The sequence below is a fragment of the Grampus griseus genome (genome assembly GCF_964374135.1).
Source record: "Grampus griseus genome assembly, chromosome: 4".
NCBI lineage: Eukaryota > Metazoa > Chordata > Mammalia > Artiodactyla > Delphinidae > Grampus > Grampus griseus.
In genome coordinates this window covers 124,108,663-124,130,865 of record NC_138997.1, presented here as the reverse complement: position 1 = coordinate 124,130,865, position 22,203 = coordinate 124,108,663, and the positions used below count along the sequence as shown (strand labels likewise).

Genomic DNA, 22,203 nt, shown 5'->3' with positions numbered 1-22,203 from the left:
ATCTTTCCTAGCCCAGATCCCTAAGAGAAACCAGATCGCTATGCTCACCCAGAAATTTGTCTATTATCTTACTCCCTTCAGTTCTTTTCTAGAATCTATTTTTAAAACATGACAAAACGTTTTTATATGCATTCAATTTTTAAAATTGCCTTTGCCTATAATCTTAGTGGAGAGATTTTATGTGTGTATTTAATCAATCAAGCAAGATTTGTCCTTACAGAAACTTTTCTTTCCACTGCTTAAATTACTTTCATGTTAGTAAATCTGTATCATAAATTCTACTTCTCACTGATAAGGTCTTTGAATTTCTTACATGGCTATTCATAATTAAAATAGTATTAGCAAGCCTTATTTCTGTGTTGGCTAATAAATATTGAGGAAAAATCCTAAATTTGTCCTCAGATTCCTTCAGAATTCTTGGGTGGATCCCACTATTTTGGTTTTTTGTTTGTTTGTTTTAATATTTATTTATTTACTTACTTATTTGTCTGCGGGGTCTTAGTTGTGGCACGCGGGAGCTTAAGTTGCCATGTGTGGAATCTTCCTTGCGGCGGGCGGGCTCTTTTAGTTGCCGTATGTGGGATCTAGTTCCCCGAACAGAGATCGAACCCGGGCCCCCTGCATTGGGAGCACGGAGTCTAAACCACTGGACCACCAGGGAAGTCCCGCACAATTTTGGTTATGTTTAGCTTTATAGCTAGGCTTAGAATAGATCTTATGTGTACTTAAGCTTGGCCCTAGATGTTAAGGGACACTCAAAATCTTTAACAGTTATGTCAAAAATCAAGTTTCTTAACTCTGAACAGCCATCTACTTGATGAGCACAACTTTTACATTGTACTGATAACTTTCTAACTGGTTTAAGTTCATTAAGCCTAATACTTTAAGCCAAGTCTGTTCATATTTGTTCTTGAATGTTTTAAATTGAATTTCTATGCTACTCATGGATCTCTTTACTGAAGGAAAGGCCTTTAATACTCTGATGATATATTAATCAGAAAAAAAATACAATACTTTATATACCCCTAGTCCCAATTTACAAAAACATATATGTGCATAGAAAGGAAAAAGGTAAATTTACCACGATTTTATTCTATATTAAAGTTGTATTACTATTATATTAATTATAAAAGTCTTTATTACTGAAAATGCTACTAGATATACATACTTATATTTGATATGAATGTATATTTTTAAGTAATTATTAATTCTTTTCATCTTCACAACTAAATACTTTTCCCTGGCTATTTATAATTCCATTTTTAATGACTAAGTCTGACCAATTCTTTAGTTTTCCAAACTTCACTGGGATTCTGAATTTAATTGTGTTATGATCTCCATTGCACAGTCAAGCACACGCAATTACTTCCTGAACAAGTTCCTAATTTTTAGCTCTTAAAAACCGAACATCGTATGTGGCCCTTTCTTTCCTTACTGTCTTTTTTTTTTTAAAAAAGTACTTATATAGAAAAATGAACTGTTTATTAAAAAGATCTGTTTCTACCAGTATTAGAACTGGTGATCTCTTCTAATTCTTTACCTTTGGCAATCTACACAAAAGCTGTGCTCAATGAAATGCAATGAGAAGAGCTCACCTTGGGCAAGTTAATCATCTCTGTGAACCTCAGTTTCCTCACCTGTAAGACAGGGGAAGCAGTTCCTACCTCAAGGAGGCCTTCTATGGAGTGAATGCGATAAAGCATATACAGTGCTTAGTGCAGTGCCTGGCTCAGTAGACGCTGCCATCGCTGTGACTAGCCTGGCCAGGGGACTGTGTGTTTGTACATATTTCAACAAGTGTCAGGTGAGTAAAGGTGAATGTCGTTTTTTTAGTAGAATGCTACTGTTTCCCATCTATTCTGTCATCGCTCATCAGAACAATGTCACCTCACCCACCTGCTGGTCTTGTTTTCACTACAGAATGCTACCTGGCCTTTGGAGATGATTTTTTTTTTTCACTTGATCTCAAAAGTCCCAGTTAAATGTGAGATTTGCTTTTTCTGCCAAGTATTCTAACTTACCGTGTTTTAGGAACGCCTCCTCTAGTCTTGGTGTAGTTGCATTTATACAAATACCTGAATTGCTTTTATGTCAATCTTGTAAAGATGTCTGAAGAACAAAAAACAATTTATACCAAATAACTATTTCACTTTGCTGGTTTCCCGCATAATCATGACCCTTGATAATTTCCTTCCGAATTCAATGATTTGATGTTTTATAACAAAGAGAAACCAGTGTCGTTTTTTTCCATTTCACTCAAGAATAAATGATCCATTCTCTCTACTCAGAAATACACAAGGTCAACAATAGTTTTATTTTATAGTTTTTGAATCTAAAAATAATGCTGTGATAAAAATCCATTTTATTTATTATTTTATTTTTGTCTGCCTCAGGTCTTAGTTGAGGCATGCGGTATCTTTCTAGTTGTGGTGTGTGGTGCAAGGGCTTCTGTAGTTGTGGCGCACAGGCTCCAGAGCATGTGGGCTCTGTAGTTGCAGCACACGGGCTCACTAGTTGTGGTGCGCAATCTCAGTAGTTGCGGCATGCAGGCTTAGTTGTGCCGCAGCATGTGGGATCTTAGTTCCCCGACAAGGGATCAAACCCGCATCCCCTGAATTGGAAGGCGGATTCTTAACCACTGGACCACCAGGGAAGTCCCTAAAAATCCATTTTAAACCCCTATGCTATTCCTTGATGCCAAAAGTCATACCATTGTGTTTAAAAAAAAAAGTAATTAATGAAAGAAAAACACTCCCTTTACGTACATTTCTTTCTTTTGGAATCTCACCCAAAATCATGAGGACATAAGCTCTTGAAGGTTAATGGACTTTATTACACAAAGAAGTTTTAAAGGAATATTTGTTGAATTAAATGAGAAAAAAAGTCTTCCTGAGTTTGGGTTTTTTCTTTTTCTATTGTGCATGGATTTTAGCACTAACCCACATTTCCAAAGGCAGGCTTCTATAATCTGAGGATTTCAACAATTTTTAATATGTTTATTATGAGAAGTCCACAGGGAGGTGAAATGCCAGACATTACAGAGCAAAGATGAAGACATTCAAGGTTTGGGAGTCTTGTTTATTTATTTTGTGTTTTTTCCTACCTGGGCTTTAAATATTATGGTGGAAATAGCTCATTTCGTTTTTGGAATCCTTGGGCTATAACAGACTATCAAAGTAATTTGATTCACACACATGCTCTTCTTCCACATTCTTTTAGAAAAGCAAAACACTAAATCATCTTTGCTTTGTTTCGGTTTGCACTAACTCCACAAATCTCAAAGAAGATTTATAGGCCTGCATCTTAGTTTCTGCAATATAATGAAATGCTAACTTCATTTTCATAAGATGGTTTCTACATTGAGTATAAGATAAAGTGTCAAACCGATTTTATTTTTTTAGGTTTACTATTTATGTACTTTTTTATTTTAAAATAATTTCAAACTCCCAAGAATTTCTAAGTGTATCAAGATCTTTCTTTTTTTTTTTTTAACTGAGCAAATTCAGAAATAAATTAACACTGGATTATTTCATGTGCATTTCCTACAACCAAGGACCTTCTCCCATGTAACCACAAGAAAGAAAAAAACTTTTCCTCTACCCTGTTAGGTTCAGTGTCGGGGGGCCTGCTAATTTAACCGACACAGGTTGATTAACAGGAGAAAAGGAATACACATTTATTAATATTTGTATTTTCATGGGATTTCACAGAAAAGAAATGAAATTCAAAGAAGAAGTTAGACTCAGGAGCTTCTATACCCTTCTTAGCAAAGGAAATAGTGTTTGGGCTTCAGGGGACAATAAATTGTATGGAAGTAACTAGGAAATATATGGGCTATTTTAGTAAGGTTTGTTTATGCAGACTTATTTTGGTTGCCGGCTTTTGATCTCCGGTGATGAGTTGTTCTTCTCATCCTGGTATAGGAAAAGGGCAAAATTTATGCCACCTTCACAAAAGGAAATTTACGCCCTGCTTTTAGGGAGATCAAGGAGGGCGGATAACTCTCACCATACTTGTTGATTCTTCAACTCAAAATGATCTTCATATCAAAGTGGCATATTTTGAGTGTGGCAAATTCTGATCCCCTTTGAATCAAAATCAGAAAACGAACATTGTTACAATACTATCACATAATCCTCAAAGCCATTCAAGTTTTTGCCAATTATTCTGTTCGTGTCTTTCCTAGACAAAGAAGGATCCAATCCAGGAACATAGATTGCATGTAGTTTTCATGATTTTTAGCCTCTTTCAATCTGGGACAGTTTCCGAGTCTTGCTTGACTTTCATGACCTAACACTTTATACATTTTTAGCAGGAATACCACAGATGTGAAGCTATGTTTTGATGCATCCTATCAGATGGTCAGTTTGGATTTTTCTCATTACAGGTGATTTTATTCTTGATCACTCCGTTAAGGTGGAGTCTGCCAATATTCTCCAATGTAAGGTTACTCTTCCGTATTTCCTTTAGTATTAGCTAAGTATTTGGGCGGGGGGGGGGGGGAGATCCTATGAAATGATGTAAAGATGCCATTCCTCATCAAAATTTCAGGCATGAGTTTTAGCATCCATTAATATTTCCTATTTAAATTATTACTATGATGGCTGCCAAATAGTGAATTTCTGATACCATAATTTCTTCTACATTTATTAGTAGGTATTCTAACGTAAAGAAAAAAGATTTCTCCTGTCCCCATTTATGTCTATTTCTAAATTTTTTATCAGTATAAATTAACTAATCCTATTTTATTTAATGAGTTATAATGCATTTATATCACTACTTATTTTGATGTGAAATTGTCCCATGTTTAACCAGTTCTTTAAGTATTTCCTAATTTCTAGCACAAAAAGAAATTCTAGGCTCATCAATTTCACATCCATATGAACACTGAAAAAAACAGAGAAAGAAAGAAAGAAAATGAATATAGACCATTTCAATCTTTAACAAAGTTAACTTACCACTATAGTAGGAAAGCTATCCAGTGTAAGTCTATTAAATAAATGTTAAACAACTGCAAATTAAAAAAAAAAAAACTTTATTAAAAAAGAAAGAAAATTTTTATTAAGAGTTTAAAATTCGGTAAAAAAAAAGCTAAAATTATTACAAATGTACACACCACACACTTCTCTCTCTCTGCTGACCTCAAAATTCAAAATAAATATAACAGAAAATGTGAGCAGCATCAGAAACTAGTTTCTACCTGAACTGAATGCAGAGTGCCCTCTAGAGGCATCATTTAATCAATGCAATATTTCCAACTGCAAATGAACCTGTTTATAATATAGCTCTGTAGAAAGTTTTCAGAAGCAGTTCTCATTCAATACGTAGGTTTACTCTACGCATACTAATAACTCATAATGATTTGATTCAGTGTATTATGTACCACCTCTAACAAAACTAATGCAAGGGATCCAACAAAATGTGGCTCTCACTTTTTCAGCTAGACAAGAGAATTGAGACACGTGATCACAAGATAAGACATCAAATTGTCATAGGTCAGTTTGTGACTTCTCGTAAAGCTATTACCAAATCTGAGACCTCCCAAAAATTTTATGCAGAAGAAATGTCTCCATAATTTATTCCATTATTTCCTCACCATCCATAGACGAATCAGCTGTAGATTCAGCTTGCAAACTGCCTCACTTGGCTCTGTACTTTTATGTACTGCTGCAAACTTCAAAACTGCTGGTGAATTAAAATCGAGAACTGTAGTCACATCTTGAAATGAAACTCCAACACAGATGTGAAAAATTCACATTTAAACTGATATCGTTTAAATAAGTATTACTTAAAGATCAAGTAAATAGAAAGGTAAACTACTTCTCCTATTATAAAATTTTTATACAGCTCTCAAGTATATGGGGGTCCAAATTACTTAATACTTCAGCTATAGTTATTAAAAGTATCACTTTCTCACCTTCTTTGCAATAATTTAAAATAATTTGAATAAAATTATTTTACCAATGGCTGTTCCTTAAAAAAGTCCTTTCAAATATTTGTCCCAATGAAATTCAGCTATAACAATATAGATTTGAGTTAAGAGAATAGTTTTAAGATAATATTGTTTTATTTGATCATATGTTTTACCTAAATACATACTCAATATTAAACAGCAATGAGATACTAGGGAAAATATTATAATTAGACTTCCAAAGTTTAGTCTTCCGACCTTCCTAGAGAATGTCACAACTTGGTATTGTGTAAAGAAGAGATACATTTTGATAAATTAAAGGAAAACTATCGTTGACACCGAAATGTGGTTATATCAGATGAGTGTACCCAGATCTAATTTATCTACTTTGCTTTTTTGATATAGATACAATTGTAAAATATATAACTTAATGTTCCTGTTGAAATGCTTATTTCCAAGTACAGTGCAGGGGAGGAAAATTCTTGAATGGGCTCTGCAAGAAAAGACAGCTTAATAGGAGAAAACCACACAAACAAGTTTTGGGGGACATGGGAGCCTAAGAGGTTAGGAAATGAAGACCCAAAGAAATGGCAAAACCTAGTATACAATGCTTTTATACTAAATTGATCAAAGAAAGACAATTAGGGAAAAGTAACTGAAACATGATGAGGCTAACGGAAGATACGAATTATTTTAACAAGGTCTGTTTGTACAGATTTCTCTTCATCTTAATTTCCCATCCTTGATGATAAGAATGCTTCTTTCTTCCTAGTATAGGGGGACATCTTTCACAAGGGGGTTTTATCTCCTGTTTTCAGGAAGAAAAGGGGGAGATCAGAATGCTTTTTTTTGTATCTGCTGTTTTTCAAGTATCTTTTGTTCAAAATAATCCTTATGCTTAAGTGGCGTATTTTGGGCTGGCATTCTCTGCCATCATTCAACATTCACAATAAAATATATAATTTTGCTCTGCATGTATAGCTAGCTTAATTTTGTTACTCTGCAGAGCAATGTGCAAAAGCTTTAACCACGTGATACAAACGCTAAAATGCCAAGGTTTTCTTGACCTTCAGGTCAAGCTTAACGTAACAGGCTTAACTTATTCACAATGCTGGTTGGGAATTATGTTTCCTAACACCTGAATCTTTAAGAGTATTCACTTTCTATAGTCTCTGCTTCTTCAAAAGAATGGAATTTTAAGTAAATAAAGAACAACCTTCATGATAGTCTGCCATATTCAAAAGAAATAGTAACAAAAACACCAAGGAATCTATCCCCTATTGACCCATAAACTCTCAAGCTATGTCCCTCCTGTATCCCTGTTAGAGGGTGTATTTTGTGTGTTTTCAACCCCATAATAAATAGTAGGGAGAGTAGCAATATTTGCGTGACTTCTTCGTCTTTCTGCTGTTCCTCCAACAGGGTCCCTGCTCCCTGGAGTAGAGAAACTCACATCCTAACAAACCTTGGTGTTCCAGGCTCAGTCTATCCAGAAGATCTAAGATCTAAAAACGGTGTCATTTTTCTCTCAATAAAAACTCAGAAAACTTGTTAGGAGAGGAGAGAATCATGCTTACTACTTGCCCTCGGACAAGATTTTATCCTGACTTATATTTCTTCTCAAGCATCAACCTGACTACAGGTTTGATTCCAGGGAATTTGGAAGGACTCCACAACTCCAAAATCCCTCCAGAACGCTGCTTGCTGATGCCTAAAGCTCTATGGCTTGTAGCAGAAAGTTGTGTGCCCTGTTACAATCTCCATAGCTGTTAGACTTTGTCAGCTCCTTCTCCCAGAGGCTGACTACTGAGATGAGGAGGGAAGAAATCATATAGATCCCATGGAGAGAACACGTCTAGAGAGAACAGATGAGCAGCCTACACGTGACTTTTTAATATAAGCGTCCCGTCCTTCAGGACTACCTGGCATCCTTGTTGACCTCAGACCTAGTTGTTCTTGACTATCTGTTCTCTTGTCAAACATTTCATAATCACTCTGAGACTCTGGAGTTACAATGATAAGCAAGCCAAACCTGTGCCTGCCTCCAGGGGTTTCTAATCTAATGGAGGATACATGTGAGTAGACATGCAATCAAGTGTAATAAGCTGCCTACTGTAGGAAATACACGTTGCTATGGAAATACATAGTTGGAACATCTCATGCAATCTAGGGTCTTGTCATGCTCCCATACTTAAGGTGAGAACTGCACAATGGCTAACATTCAGCCAGACAAAAAGGCCAAGGTTTGCATGTATCACAATATCTCCTGTTGAAACAGTGTGTATTTATAGACGCTGTATCCTGCCTCATCTGTTGCTCTGCCCTTGTGAACAAGAATGTTTTACTGATGCAGAATAGTTCCAGTAAGATGGCCAAACCTTAACTCCGTAGGATAGTTATAGGAAGATGTGGTTTCTACAGAACTATGCTCACCTGTAACCTTTCGCGGGCTGAACAGCACCTGCAGCTGCACCTTATCTCCACTCCAATCTGGCTCTTCTGTCCACGCGTTCCTCCAGGGAGCAGCCACAAGAGGTTTGGCTGGGGTGTGTGGCATCAGTTCAGCGACCTGGCACATCACAAAAAGCAGAGAGGAGATAAATAGGGATCCAACCAAGAATGCAGATAGAGGGCAGTAACAGAGTCCATGCTTATAAGAAATATCCCGATCCTCCAGGCTTTTGTTTCAGACATGCAAAGACCATTTTTAGATATTTATTTAAATTATTAAGCCACATAGCCTTGGGTTGAACTCTAGAAATAGTCACTCTTGCCCGAGGCCAATGCTACTCTGAAAATTTTGTGAGCAAATCTTTTCTCTTCCATCCCCTCTTTAAGCCACAACTGTTAAAGCTCTCAATTACGAAATAATTAAGACACCATGACTTGTGGATCTAAAGCACATTTACACAGAGTAACTTCTTCATTGAGTAGTTTGTTTCTCCCCCTTATAGCCAGTAGCACACTCAGACTACTAATCACAATAACAAAAAGTAAAACCTAAAAGTCACGGAAAAAAGTCACGGGAAAAGAAAAAGTTCCCATTTTCTTAATTGTTTTGGATTCATTATTGTAGGTCTTTTCCTTCTCTTGTGTTTCTTGCCTAGAGAAGTTCCTTTAGCATTTGTTGTAAAGCTGGTTTGGTGGTGCTGAACTCTCTCAGTTTTTGCTTGTCTGTAAAGGTTTTAATTTCTCCATCAAATCTGAATGAGATCCTTGCTGGGTAGAGTAATCTTGGTTGCAGGTTTTTCTCCTTCATCACTTTAAATATGTCCTGCCAGTCCCTTCTGGCTTGCAGAGTTTCTGCTGAAAGATCAGCCATTAACCTTATGGGGATTACCTTGTGTGTTATTTGTTGTTTTTCCCTTGCTGCTTTTAATATGTTTTCTTTGTATTTAATTTGTGACAGTTTGATTAATATGTGTCTTGGCGTATTTCTCCTTGGATTTTTCCTGTATGGGACTCTCTGTGCTTCCTGGACTTGATTAACTATTTCCTTTCCCATATTAGGGAAGTTTTCAACTATAATCTCTTCAAATATTTTCTCAGTCCCTTTCTTTTTGTCTTCTTCTTCTGGAACCCCTATAATTCGAATGTTGGTGCATTTAGTGTTGTCCCAGAGGTCTCTGAGACTGTCCTCAGCTCTTCTCATTCTTTTTTCTTTATTCTGCTCTGCAGTAGTTATTTCCACTATTTTATCTTCCAGGTCACGTATCCGTTCTTCTGCCTCAGTTATTCTGCTATTGATCCCATCTAGAGTCTTTTTCATTTCATTTATTGTGTTGTTCATCATTGTTTCATCTTTAGTTCTTCTAGGTCCTTGTTAAACGTTTCTTGCATTTTCTCTATTCTATTTCCAAGATTTTGGATCATCTTTACTATCAGTATTCTGAATTCTTTTCAGGTAGACTGCCTATTTCCTTTTCATTTGTTAGGTCTGGTGGGTTTTTATCTTGCTCCTTCATCTGCTGTGTGTTTTTCTGTCTTCTCATTTTGCTTATCTTACTGTGTTTGGGGTCTCCTTTTTGCAGGCTGCAGGTTCGTAGTTACTGTTGTTTTTGGTGTCCGTCCCCAGTGGTTAAGGTTGGTTCAGTGGGTTGTGTAGGTTTCCTGGTGGAGGGGACTAGTGCCTGTGTTCTGGTGGATGAGGCTGGATCTTGTCTTTCTGGTGGGCAGGTCCACGTCTGGTGGTGTATTTTGGGGTGTCTGTGGACTTATTATGATTTTAGGATGCCTCTCTGCTAATGGGTGGGGTTGTGTTCCTGTCTTGCTAGTTGTTTGGCATAGGATGTCCAGCACTGTAGCTTGCTGGTCGTTGAGTGAAGCTGGGTGTTGAGATGGAGATCTCTGGGAGATTTTCACCATTTGATATTATGTGGAGCTGGGAGGTCTCTTGTGGACCAGTGTCCTGAAGTTGGTTCTCCCACCTCAGAGGCACAGCACTGACTCCTGGCTGCAGCACCAAGAGCCTTTCATTCACACAGCTCAGAATAAAAGTGAGAAAAAGCAGAAAGAAAGAATTAGTAGAAGTAGAAAGAAAGAAAGAAAGGAGGGAGGAAGGAAGGAGGGAAGGAAGGAAAAAAAGAAAGAAGATAAAGTAAAATAAAATATAATATAATAAAATTATTAAAATAAAAATATAATTATTAAGAAAAAATATTAAAAAACAAAAAAACGAACGGATAGAACCCTAGGACAAATGGTGGAAGCAAAGCTATACAGACAAAATCTCACACAGAAGCATACACATACAGAGTCACAAAAAGAGGAAAAGGGGAAAAAATCATAAATCTTGCCCTCGAAGTCCACCTCCTCAATTTGGGATGACTCGTTGTCTATTCATGTATTCCACAGATGCAGGGTACATCAAGTTGATTTCGGAGCTTTAATCCGCTGCTTCTGAGGCTGCTGGGAGAGATTTCCTTTCTCTTCTTTGTTCTCACAGCTCCCGGGGCTCAGCTTTGGATTTGGCCCCGCCTCTGCGTGTAGGTCAACAGAGGGCGTCTGTTCCCGCTCAGACAGGACGGGGTTAAAGGAGCCGCTGATTCGGGGTCTCTGGCTCACTCAGGCGGGGGGGGTGGGGGGGGCACGGAGTGTGGGGCGGGCCTGCGGCGGCAGAGGCCTGCATGACGTTGCGCCAGCCTGAGGCGCGCCGTGCGTTCTCCTGGGGAAGTTGTCCCTGGATCCCGGGACCCTGGCAGTGGCGGGCTGCACAGGCTCCCAGAAGGGAGGTGTGGATAGTGACCTGTGCTCGCACACAGGCTTCTTGGTGGCGGCAGCAGCAGCCTTAGCGTCTCATGCCCGTCTCTGGGGTCCGCGCTGTTAGCCGCGGCTCGTGCCTGTCTCTGGAGCTCCTTTAAGCAGCGTTCTTAATCCCCTCTCCTCACGCACCAGGAAATAAAGAGGGAAGAAAAAGTCTCTTGCCTCTTCGGCAGCTCCAGACTTTTCCCCGGACTCCCTCCCAGATAGCCGTGGCGCACTAACCTCCTTCAGGCTGTGTTTGTGCCGCCAACCCCAGTCCTCTCCCTGTACTCCGACCGAAGCCCGAGCCTCAGCTCCCAGCCCCGCCCACCCCGGCGCGTGAGCAGACAAGCCTCTCGGGCTGGTGAGTGCTGGTCGGCCCTGATCCTCTGTGCGGGAATCTCTCCGCTTTGCCCTCCACACCCCTGTTGCTGTGCTCTCCTCCGCGGCCCCGAAGCTTTCCCCCTCCGCCACCCGCTGTCTCCACCCGCGAACAGGCTTCCTAGGGTGTGGGAACATTTCCTCCTTCACAGCTCCCTCCCACTGGTGCAGGTCCCGTCCCTATCCTTTTGTCTCTGTTTATTCTTTTTTCTTTTGCCCTACCCAGGTACGTGGGGAGTTTCTTGCCTTTTGGGCAGTCTGAGGTCTTCTGCCAGCGTTCAGTGGGTGTTCTGTAGGAGTTGTTCCACGTGTAGATGTATTTCTGGTGTATCTGTGGGGAGGAAGGTGATCTCCGCGTCTTACTCTTCCGCCATCTTCCCAGAAGCCTCCAAGGGGTTGTTTTTAAGGGATGCAAAATGATGAGGAAGGGAAAAAAAAAAAAAAACTATGTAAAGAAAAATAACAAAATGAATGTATTTTTCTCTTGAATTGTGGGGGTTTTTTTCCTTTTTTTTCTTTTTTTGCGGTACGCGGGCCTCTCACTGTTGTGGCCTCTCCCGTTGCGGAGCACAGGCTCCGGACGCGCAGGCTCAGTGGCCATGGCTCACGGGCCCAGCCGCTCCGCGGCATGTGGGATCTTCCCGGACCGGGGCACGAACCCGTGGCCCCCGCATCGGCAGGCGGACTCTCAACCACTGTGCCACCAGGGAAGCCCTTGAATTGTGTTTTTAATGAGAAGATTTCTCCATCATGCCAACATGATATAATGGAAAGAAAAATGGACTGGAGTCAGAAAATCTGATTTAAATTTTGATGTTACCTGTTAATAGTCATGGGAATGTAAGCAATTCATTCTTGTTCTCATATAAATGATGCAAGTTGGACTAAGTTCTTTTTAAGGTAATTTCCAGATACTCTTTGACTCTAATATTTCCATTTGGTGGCAAATAATTCCTTAGGGATTTGTTCTCAGTTTAACTGAAGACATACAGCAAACATAGCCCAGAGACAGGCCATAGAACCCTACAGATCTGCGTCTGATCTTGGTCCTGCCAATGTTCTGCAGTGTGATTTCATGTAAATTAGTAAGTTACTTAACTTCCTAAGGCTGAGTTTGCTCATCTGTATAACGCAGGTAGTGCTGACTATGGTAATGCGTTGTTATACCCACTGAATAAGAATATGGATGTAAAGCATCAGGCTTACTGGGAGTGCTCAGCTCTGGTCACCGTTATCAGACTGTGAAAATCCCTAAACTTGCCTGTATCTTACTTGATTACTTGGAATAAATGTGCAAGTAAGTGAAAATTAAACTCCAGTACTCTTTAAAGTTCTCTAATGGCAGCAACTAATGAATACAAAATGAAATTAGAGAACTGGAGATTTTAGAGGGGTATCATACACGAATAACACCTCCACATCACTCACAAAATTATAATCATTTTTAATTATCTTTGTAAAATGTGACTTTCCCATGTCCCCTGGGCAGATGTGAAAGCATGGAGCTGGATAATAAAATCTGCGATCTGATTGAGAGGAATGTTTCTCCTGATCCCAGAGGGGTCACCCCGGGACCAATGCCAAGTCACAGAAGTCCATGTTCTGTGAAGGTAAGAAAACATCTTCTTTCGCGGTTTCTCAATACACCCTTCAGCAGCGTGTTCACCGAGAAGAATGCATGGGGACAGTCCCCAAATCATTTACAGTAATGCACTTCCTTGATGGCTGAGAGGACAAAGTGTACCAGTACCAACTTCTCATACACAGTCACTTCCTGTTACCAAGGAAACCCTCAGCAGAAGCTCCTTCCAGTTTAAAGCGTGATACCAGGGGAAGCAGAGCTCAAGCCGCAAGAAAGAACGCTTATTGCAGCGACAGCTCTTTTACTGGGAGGCGCTAACCTCGTTTTTGTAAACCCACTTACACTGGGTTGCGAAAGTCTGCACAACTCACGTCCATTTTTTTGATGAAAGAACAAGGTTTTCCTGATTAGATTTGTTTGACTTTGACTTTCCTCTTGTTTTAGGATATTTGTCTATAGTGCTTTATGTAAGCAAATAAAATTCAAGGGTAAGCTCAAGCTAGGAATTTTGTGCATGACTTTCTAGAAATACATCATAAATGACAACATAAGCTCTTAAACTCTGCAGCCCTTCTGATTAGAAACCGTCTCTAATGATCATTTCAAAAGAGATCTAATGTAAGTAAATTAGAGAGCATGGCTGACATTAAAAACATTTACATAGGGCTTCCCTGGTGGCGCATTGGTTGGGAGTCTGCCTGCCAATGCAGGGGACATGGGTTCGTGCCCCGATCCAGGAGGATCCCACATGCCGTGGAGCGGCTGGGCCCGTGAGCCATGGCCGCTGAGCCTGCGCGTCCGGAGCCTGTGCTCCGCAACGGGAGAGCCCACAACAGTGAGAGGCCTGCGTACCACAAAAAGAAAAAAAAAAAAAAAATTTACATAACTTCTGCTTTGGTTCTTAGTTCTAAAATAATTCATGCTCATTGTGGAAAAGCTATACTAAGCATAGAGAATACTATAAAAATCATGTAGAGACAGATTTGTTGTGGAGCTAATTAAGCTTGGATTCCCCTAAACAAATATTTACTTTTGTAACTAATTAGCATTCACAGATTTGTGTCTTTTTCTCTTAAAGGAGGTCCTGGAATTGTATAAGCCTCAGGCCTCACCAAACATGTATCAGCCTCTGAAATCCCCTCCATGCCCACAGCTCCTAGAGAGCCTCTCTCAGCATTTGGGGTCTGTCTGTGTGTCTCCTTCTGTCTCACACACACACACACACACACACACACACACACACACGTGCACACCCTGTTTTGTTAAACTCACCTTTTTTCACTTAATAAAATGTTGTGGATATTCCTATAACTCTTTCATTCATTTAATGACCAAATAGTATGGTGTGTGTTCTTCCCACTTCTCCCTGAAAAAGAAGTATTTCTTTTCAGAGTTAGAAATGACTCTCTGCTAATGATGAGGGGCAAGGAGGCTTTCCTCCCCTTTTCTTTCTTCTCTTCTCACTCCCACCCCCATACACATATCTCTAACTCCCAGTTAAGACTTCCTTCCTTCACGAAATGTGTGCTTCTTTGTAGTGGCCATCTTGTCTAATCCTGGAAAGAAATTTAATGATGAAAATTTGAATCCCCTCCAGTACCTCTGATCTGCATATTCTCTGATTATCAGCCCCCAAGACTCATTTGACTGACTTCCCTCCCCATTCCGTTCATTTTGTTTTCTGGATTCCTCCTTATGTGCTAAAGACCTCTTCTCCATCCTTATTGCTACTCTCCTGGAAGTTAGCTCGCTCTGTGCTGGGGACTTAACTGGAACTTCTACCTCTCTTTAAGATACTGTTTCCCCTATCACTTTGTTGATGAAATTGGCTCGTTTTCCGATACATATCCAGGCAAAGGAGAACAGGTACCTGGCTAATGGTTTTTATTGTCCTTGTGAAGTGTGAGGTAAAGACATCTGCAGAGAATGAATGCGAGGGTAAACGTGAAGTCCAGTGGTTAACATAAGGGAAGATATGAAATGGCCATTGAGAGACTGAGAGACAGGAGAGAGGTGCAAAACTAAAATGAGTTGCTGAGTAGCAGTGAGGACCACTTAATAAGACCAGTCACTAAAGAGTGTTTGGGCTCCTAAATCTTCAATCTCTCCATCACCTCTTGCCAGCTTAATTCTCCTCAACTTTAAACATTTATGAGACCTCATGTTATTTTATGGGTAATGTTCTCTCTTTCTCACCATTAAGTATGATTTTATTTTATTTTTTTATTTTTTTATTCAAGTACAGTTGATTTACAATGTGTTAGTTTCAGGTGTACAGCAAAGTGATATGTATATATTCTTTTCCAGATTCTTTTCCATTATAGGTTATTACAAGATATTGAATGTAGTTCCCTGTGCTATACAGTAGGTCCTTGTTATTTATCTATTTTATATATAGTACTATGTCTCTGTTAATCCCAAACTCCTAATTTATCCCTCCCTCACCCCCATTTTAGGGGTAATGTTCTAACTCACTCTAATATAGCATAGCCAAGCTTATTGATCATGACGTCCAAGACTTTGCAGCCCCTTATCACACCACTAATAAGCTCTACCCTGATAAATCCACAGTCATTTTGCATCTGATTTTTCACTTGTCCTCCCATTTGCAATTGATACTATTCACTAATTCAACTTTCTTAAAATGTCTTACTCCATTTACATCTATAAAAGTATCCCTCAACACCCTCCTTTTTCCTTCTGATCTTTTCTTCTCACTCACCTTCACTGACTTCTCTTTCATCACCTGCCCGTGTTATACTAGTGTCACCCAGGGATCTGTCCATAATCATTGGCTCACTAAACTACAAAATATAGGCTGATGACTTCCGACACATACACCTACTAAAGGTCAAGTACTTTTCTATACTCATATCAACTTCACTTAGCATTTTCAAAGGTGAATTCAATATCTTTCCTGTTAAAACTGCTCATTTTCTTTTTTCCACTCTCCATTTCCCACTTCCCAAAATGCACCCATGTCCCACCATTCCACAGACCTCTAACAGACCATGCAGTTTCATGTACTATGCCTTTTCACATGCTGTTTATTCTTCATGGAAACCCTTGTCTCCTTGCCCATTGGATGAACTATCTTTTATGCCAAGGTTTGGACATGTCATGGCTCTTTAGTCCCACAGAGTTCTCCAGCCCCCTTTTGCTCTGTCCTAAATAAATACCTTCTTTATACCTCATTCATAGGCTTTATCACCTTGGTTTTGTAATCATTTATGTATAGATGTCTTCCCCACCGGTCATGGACTTCCTGTGGATGGGGTATAAAGTGTCACATGAATGTGTAAAGTATCACAACATAGGTTTTTCTAGAAGGTACCAGGGTTATGCAACATGTTTGTTTTCATGCACTGTGAGAAAACTAGATATACAAAATCAACTTATCTCTAGAATCCCTTCACAAATAATTCTCAAAGTCTACAGGGGAATATTGAATATACACTTATAAGCCCAGTTTCTCATCCTCAAGCTTTTGACTGCCAGTGATTGTCAGATGCCCACCTATCACTGCTGCTTCTAGACGTCAGCTTTACCACTCTCGGTGGCATTGTTGTGGTACCACTCACTGTGACAAGTCAGCCTAATATTTGGATATATTCTCCAGAGCCCAAATGCAGCTAAATGCTATTGCTCTCTCCATTTCAATGGAAAGACATTTCCTTTTGCAACTTTAGCTACACAGGCCCCTAATGCTACTTTACACATCCAGTGTTTGCCAGAAATATGTGTAACAGTTTGACTTTCATTCTTCTGCAGATGGGGAAACTGAGGCTCAGTGAAGCTAGATCATTTTCTCGTGGTCCTATAGCTAGTAGAAATTGGTTTCTGGACCTAAACCCAGATTTGTCTGGGTTGCCCTATATATCCTGCTCTTAACTTCCCCTCCTTCACATAAGAATCATTTGATGACTGGGCCCAAGTTCAAGCTGGTATCAGGAATGATGCTATTGTCAGAGCAAACCCTCCTTTCTGGCTTAAAGCATCACCATTGGATCAAGCTACTGTGCCTTTACTCTCTCTTTGAGGGTAAGATCTCCCAGGAAAAATCCCTGGAAGTTTCTCTTTATCTCATGGACTTCTGGCATCTCCTCCTCAATTGTCATCTGAAGTATCTTAAAATATTTGATTCCTTAAGTAAACACAGCTTAGTTTCCAGCTGGAAGCTCTGCTGAATTACTGTTTACAATAGCACTCTGCAGAAGTAAATCCTACATTCAAAATAAACAAAAACTGTTGCATTCTCACTGAGATACTGATGGAACTAAAAAAAAGTATAGGAAAAATCTTTTGGGGTAAGACAAGGGTGAGCCAATGACAGAAGAACTGTGGAGGGCATCTCTCATTTTTCCACTGGAGGAAGTAAGAATAAGAACGGTAAGGTAGACTCCCTTTCCAGGAAGAGGAAATGAATTTCTTTATGACATTATGAGATGGGAAGAGTGTGGCTGCATAAAAGAAATATGATTTAATGAAAACTCCTGAGACATATGTCATGTTCCTTTTTTGCTCTATCGTTGCCAAGAATAAGGAAAGAGGGAGAATTACTATAAGAGAAAATGAGCAGACTGACTCATTGCTTTGAGGAAACAGAAAAACATTATTGATGAACATGAGGAACTCCATCAGTATGAAAGCAGGTTTTAATATTCTGGGAGAGCTGAAGTAGACAGCTGGTGAACAGAAGGCATTGAAAGTCTTATAGGCAAAGGGTAAATAATTTTCTAAGTGAGATTAACATTCAATTCCAAAATGGGTGTTAAATGGATGTTACACTAAACCAAGACACGGTCTTAATACTATGAGAAAATTAATATATGAACATTAATTTATGACCCTGTAATCGTATGTCTTCAAAGACAAAAGAAAGTGATAGGAGGCTTGAGATGTATTTCTTGGACAAACACATACATTCCAGTAATGCTTGGAAACAAGGGTGCCACTTGGGAAAGGGAAGGAAAAGTGTCCAAATTTTAAGAAGATATACCACAACTGAATTTGCTTAAGAGCATTGTCTTGTGTTTAAATTCTATTTTGCTTTTCTGATTTTAACTGAGACAGCACTAGAAATTGGCTTTTAATAACTTTGGTACCAGCTGAGGGAAGATTTCCCAGTAACTGGAGAAAAGTTCTAGCTCTGGACATTCTTCTCAAGGCAAAAAGCTTTGGGAAAATGTTTTGAAATGTTCAGAGAGTAATATGAAACTTCTTGGAAAGTACAGTAAGTTGACACACGTTTTTTGTAACCACATTTGTTGAAAAAAACAAAAGATCTAGTTTCCGTTTCCTTATTTCCCTTTTTAGAAAGTTAAGCTATTTCTTTATCAAAATAAAATTTTGATTACTGAAATCTTGTTTTCCCATCTCTAAAATGGTTTGTCACAAGAATATACTAAAGTGAGTGAAGGAGAGTGAAGCCGTGTTCTTGCTCAGCGGCTGCAGGCACCGCTGCTCCTCTGCTGCACCAACGCCGCAGCCTCAACTCAGATTTTCCCCTGATTTCATGCCTCTTGACCCGGGTCTCTTACCGTTCTGTGGAAACTAGCTCCACACACGCCTCCTCCTCGAGGTAAATACTTAGGAGTGGAATTGCTGAGTCGTATGGTTGTAAATCTGGGAGGTCCTTATCCTGGGATCATTTAATCTTCAGTTATCTTGAAGGCTCCACTGTGGCTGGAGGGTCGAGTTGTCTTCACTCAGATGTGTGGCAGTGGGTACTGGATATTGGCTGAGTCTCCTCATTTCTCCTCCACATGATCTCTCATCTTCTGCCACGTGGCTGACAGGGTCTTGGTGCTCCAGCCTGGTGTCAGGCCTGAGCTTCTGAGGTGGGAGAGCTGACTTCAGGACATTGGACGACCAGAGACCTCCCGGCCCCACATAGTATCAATCGGCGAGAGCTCGCCCAGAGATCTCCATCTCAACGGTAAGACCTAACTCCCCCCAATGGCCAGCAAGCTCCAGTGCTGGACACCCCATGCCAAACAACCAGCAAGACAGGAGCACAACCTCATCCATTAGCAGAGAGGCTGCCTAAAATCACACTAAGTTCACAGACTCCCCAAAACACACCGCCAGATGCAGCCCTGCCCACCAGAAAGGCAAGATCCAGCCTCATCCATCAGAACACAGAGAGCAGCCCCCTCCACCAGGAGACCTACAGAAACCACTGAGCCAAACTTACCCACTGCGGGCAGACACCAAAAACAACAGAAACTATGAACCAGCAGCCTGCGAAAAAGAGACCCCAAACACAGTAAATTAAGCAAAATGAGAAGACGGAGCAATACACAGCAGATGAAGGAGCAAAGTAAAAACTCACCAGACCAAACAAATGAAGAGGAAATAGGCAGTCTACCTGAAAAACAATTCAGAGTAATGATAGTAAAGATGGCCCCAAATCTTGGAAATAGAATGGAGAAAATACAAGAAACATTTAACATGGACCTAGAAGAAGTAAAGAGCAAACCAACAATGATGAACAACACAATAAATGAAATTAAAAATTCTCTAGAAGGAATCAATAGCAGAATAACTGAGGCAGAAGAACGGATAAGCGACCTGGAAAATAAAATAATGTAAATAGCTACCACAGAGCAGAATAAAGAAAAAAGAAATGAAAAGACTTGAGGACAGTCTCAGAGACCTCTGGGACAATATTAAACATACCAACATTCGAATTATAGGGGTCCCAGAAAAAGAAGAGAAAAAGGCAGGGTCTGAGAAAATATTTGAAGAGATTATAGTTGAAAACTTCCTTAATATGGGAAAGGAAATAGTCAGTCAAGTCCAGGAAGTGCAGAGAGTCCCATACAGGATAAATCCAAGGAGAAACACACCAAGACACATACTAATCAAACTATCAAAAATTAAATACAAAGAAAAAATATTAAAAGCAGCAAGGGAAAAGCAACAATTAACATGCAAGGGAAATCTCATAAAGTTAACAGCTGATCGTTCAGCAGAAACTCTGCAAGCCAGAAGGGAGTGACAGGACATATTTAAAGTGATGAAAGGGAAAAACCTACAACCAAGATTACTCTACGCTGCAGGGATCTCATTCAGAATAGACAGAGAAATTAAAACCTTTAGAGACAAGCAAAAGTTAAGAGAATTCAGAACCACCAAATCAGCTTTACAACAAATGCTAAAGGAACTTCTCTAGGCAGGAAACACAAGAGAAGGAAAAGACCTACAAAAACAAACACAAAACAATTAAGAAAATGGTAATAGGAGCATACCTATTGATAATTACCTTAAATGTAAATGGACTAAATGCTCCAACCAAAATATAGACTGGGTGAAAGGACACAAAAACAAGAGTCATATATACTGTCTACAAGAGACCCACTTCAGACCTAGGGACACATACAGACTGAAAGTGAGGGGATGGAAAAATATATTCCATGCAAATGGAAATCAAAAGAAAGCTGGAGTAGCAATTCTCATATCAGACAAAATAGACTTTAAAATAAAGACTATTATAGGAGACAAAGAAGGACACTACATAATGATCAAGGGATCCATCCAAGAAGAAGATATAACAATTGTAATTATTTATGCACCCAATATAGAAGCACCTCAATACATAAGACAAATGCTAACAGCCACAAAAGGGGAAATTGACAGTAACACAATCATAGTAGGGGACTTTAGCACCCCATTTTCACCAATGGACAGATCATCCAAAATGAAAGTAAATAAGGAAACACAAGGTTTAAATGACACACTAAACAAGATGTACCTAATTGATATTTATAAGACATTCCATCCAAAAGCAACAGAATACACTTTCTTCTCAAGTGGTCATGGAATATTCTCCAAGGTAGATCATATCTTGGGTCACAAATCAAGCCTTGATAAATTTAAGAAAATTGCCATCGCATCAAGTATCTTTTCCGACCACAATGCTATGAGACTAGATATCAACTACAGGAAAATATCTGTAAAAAATACAAATACATGGAGGCTAAACAATACACTACTTAATGACCAGGAGATCACTGAAGAAATCAAAGAGGAAATCAAAAAATACCTAGAAACAAATGACAATGAAAACATGGCGACCCAAACCTATGTGATGCATCAAAAGCAGTCCTAAGAGGGAAGTTTACAGCAATACAATCCTACTTCAAGAAACAAGAAACATTTCAAATAAACAACCTAACCTTACACCTAAAGCAATTAGAGAAAGAAGAACCAAAAACCCCCAAAGTTAACAGAAGGAAAGAAATCATAAAGATCAGATCAGAAATAAATGAAAAAGAAATAAAGGAAACAATAGCAAAGATCAATAAAAGTAAAAGCTGGTTCGTTGAGAAGTTAAAAAAGAATTGATAAACCATTAGCCAGACTCATCAAGAAAAAAAAGGAGAAGACTCAAATCAATAGAATTAGAAATTAAAAAGAAGTAACAACTGACACTGCAGCAATACAGAGGATCATGAGAGATTACTACAAGCAACTCTATGACAATAAAATGGACAACCTGGAAGAAATGGACAAATTCTTAGAGAAGCACAACCTTCCAAGACTGAACCAGGAAGAAATAGAAAATATAAACAGACCAATCACAATCACTGAAATTGAAACTGTGATTAAAAATCTTCCAACAAACAAAAGCCCAGGACCAGATGGCTTCACAGCCTAATTCTATCAAACATTTAGAGAAGAGCTAACACCTATCCTTCTCAAACTCTTCCAAAATATAGCAGAGGGAGGAACAACTCCCAACTCATTCTGTGAGGCCACAATCAACCTGATACCAAACCAGACAAAGATGTCACAAAAAAAGAAAACTACAGGCCAATATCACTGATTAATATAGATGCAAAACTCCTCAACAAAGTACTAGCAAACAGAATCCAACTGCACAGTAAAAGGACCATACACCATGATCAAGTGGGATTTATCCCAAGAATGCAAGGATTCTTCAATATATGTAAATCTATCAATGTGATACACCATATTGACAAATTGAAGGAGAAAAACCATATGATCATCTCAATAGTTGCAGTAAAAGCTTTCAACAAAATTCAACACCCATTTATGATAAACACTTGCAGAAAGTAGGCAT

The 22,203-nt window shown here is 39.2% G+C and overlaps 1 protein-coding gene across 1 annotated transcript in view; it reads left to right on the top strand.

Moving 5' to 3' along the window:
• TNIP3 (TNFAIP3 interacting protein 3) overlaps positions 1–22,203 on the top strand; it is an 89,513-nt gene that overhangs the window by 19,448 nt on the left and 47,862 nt on the right. Inside the window, exon 2 of the mRNA XM_082653477.1 lies at positions 13,023–13,143. Within this exon, the coding sequence (XP_082509603.1) occupies positions 13,023–13,143 (121 nt within the window). The remainder of the gene's footprint in view (positions 1–13,022; positions 13,144–22,203) is intronic.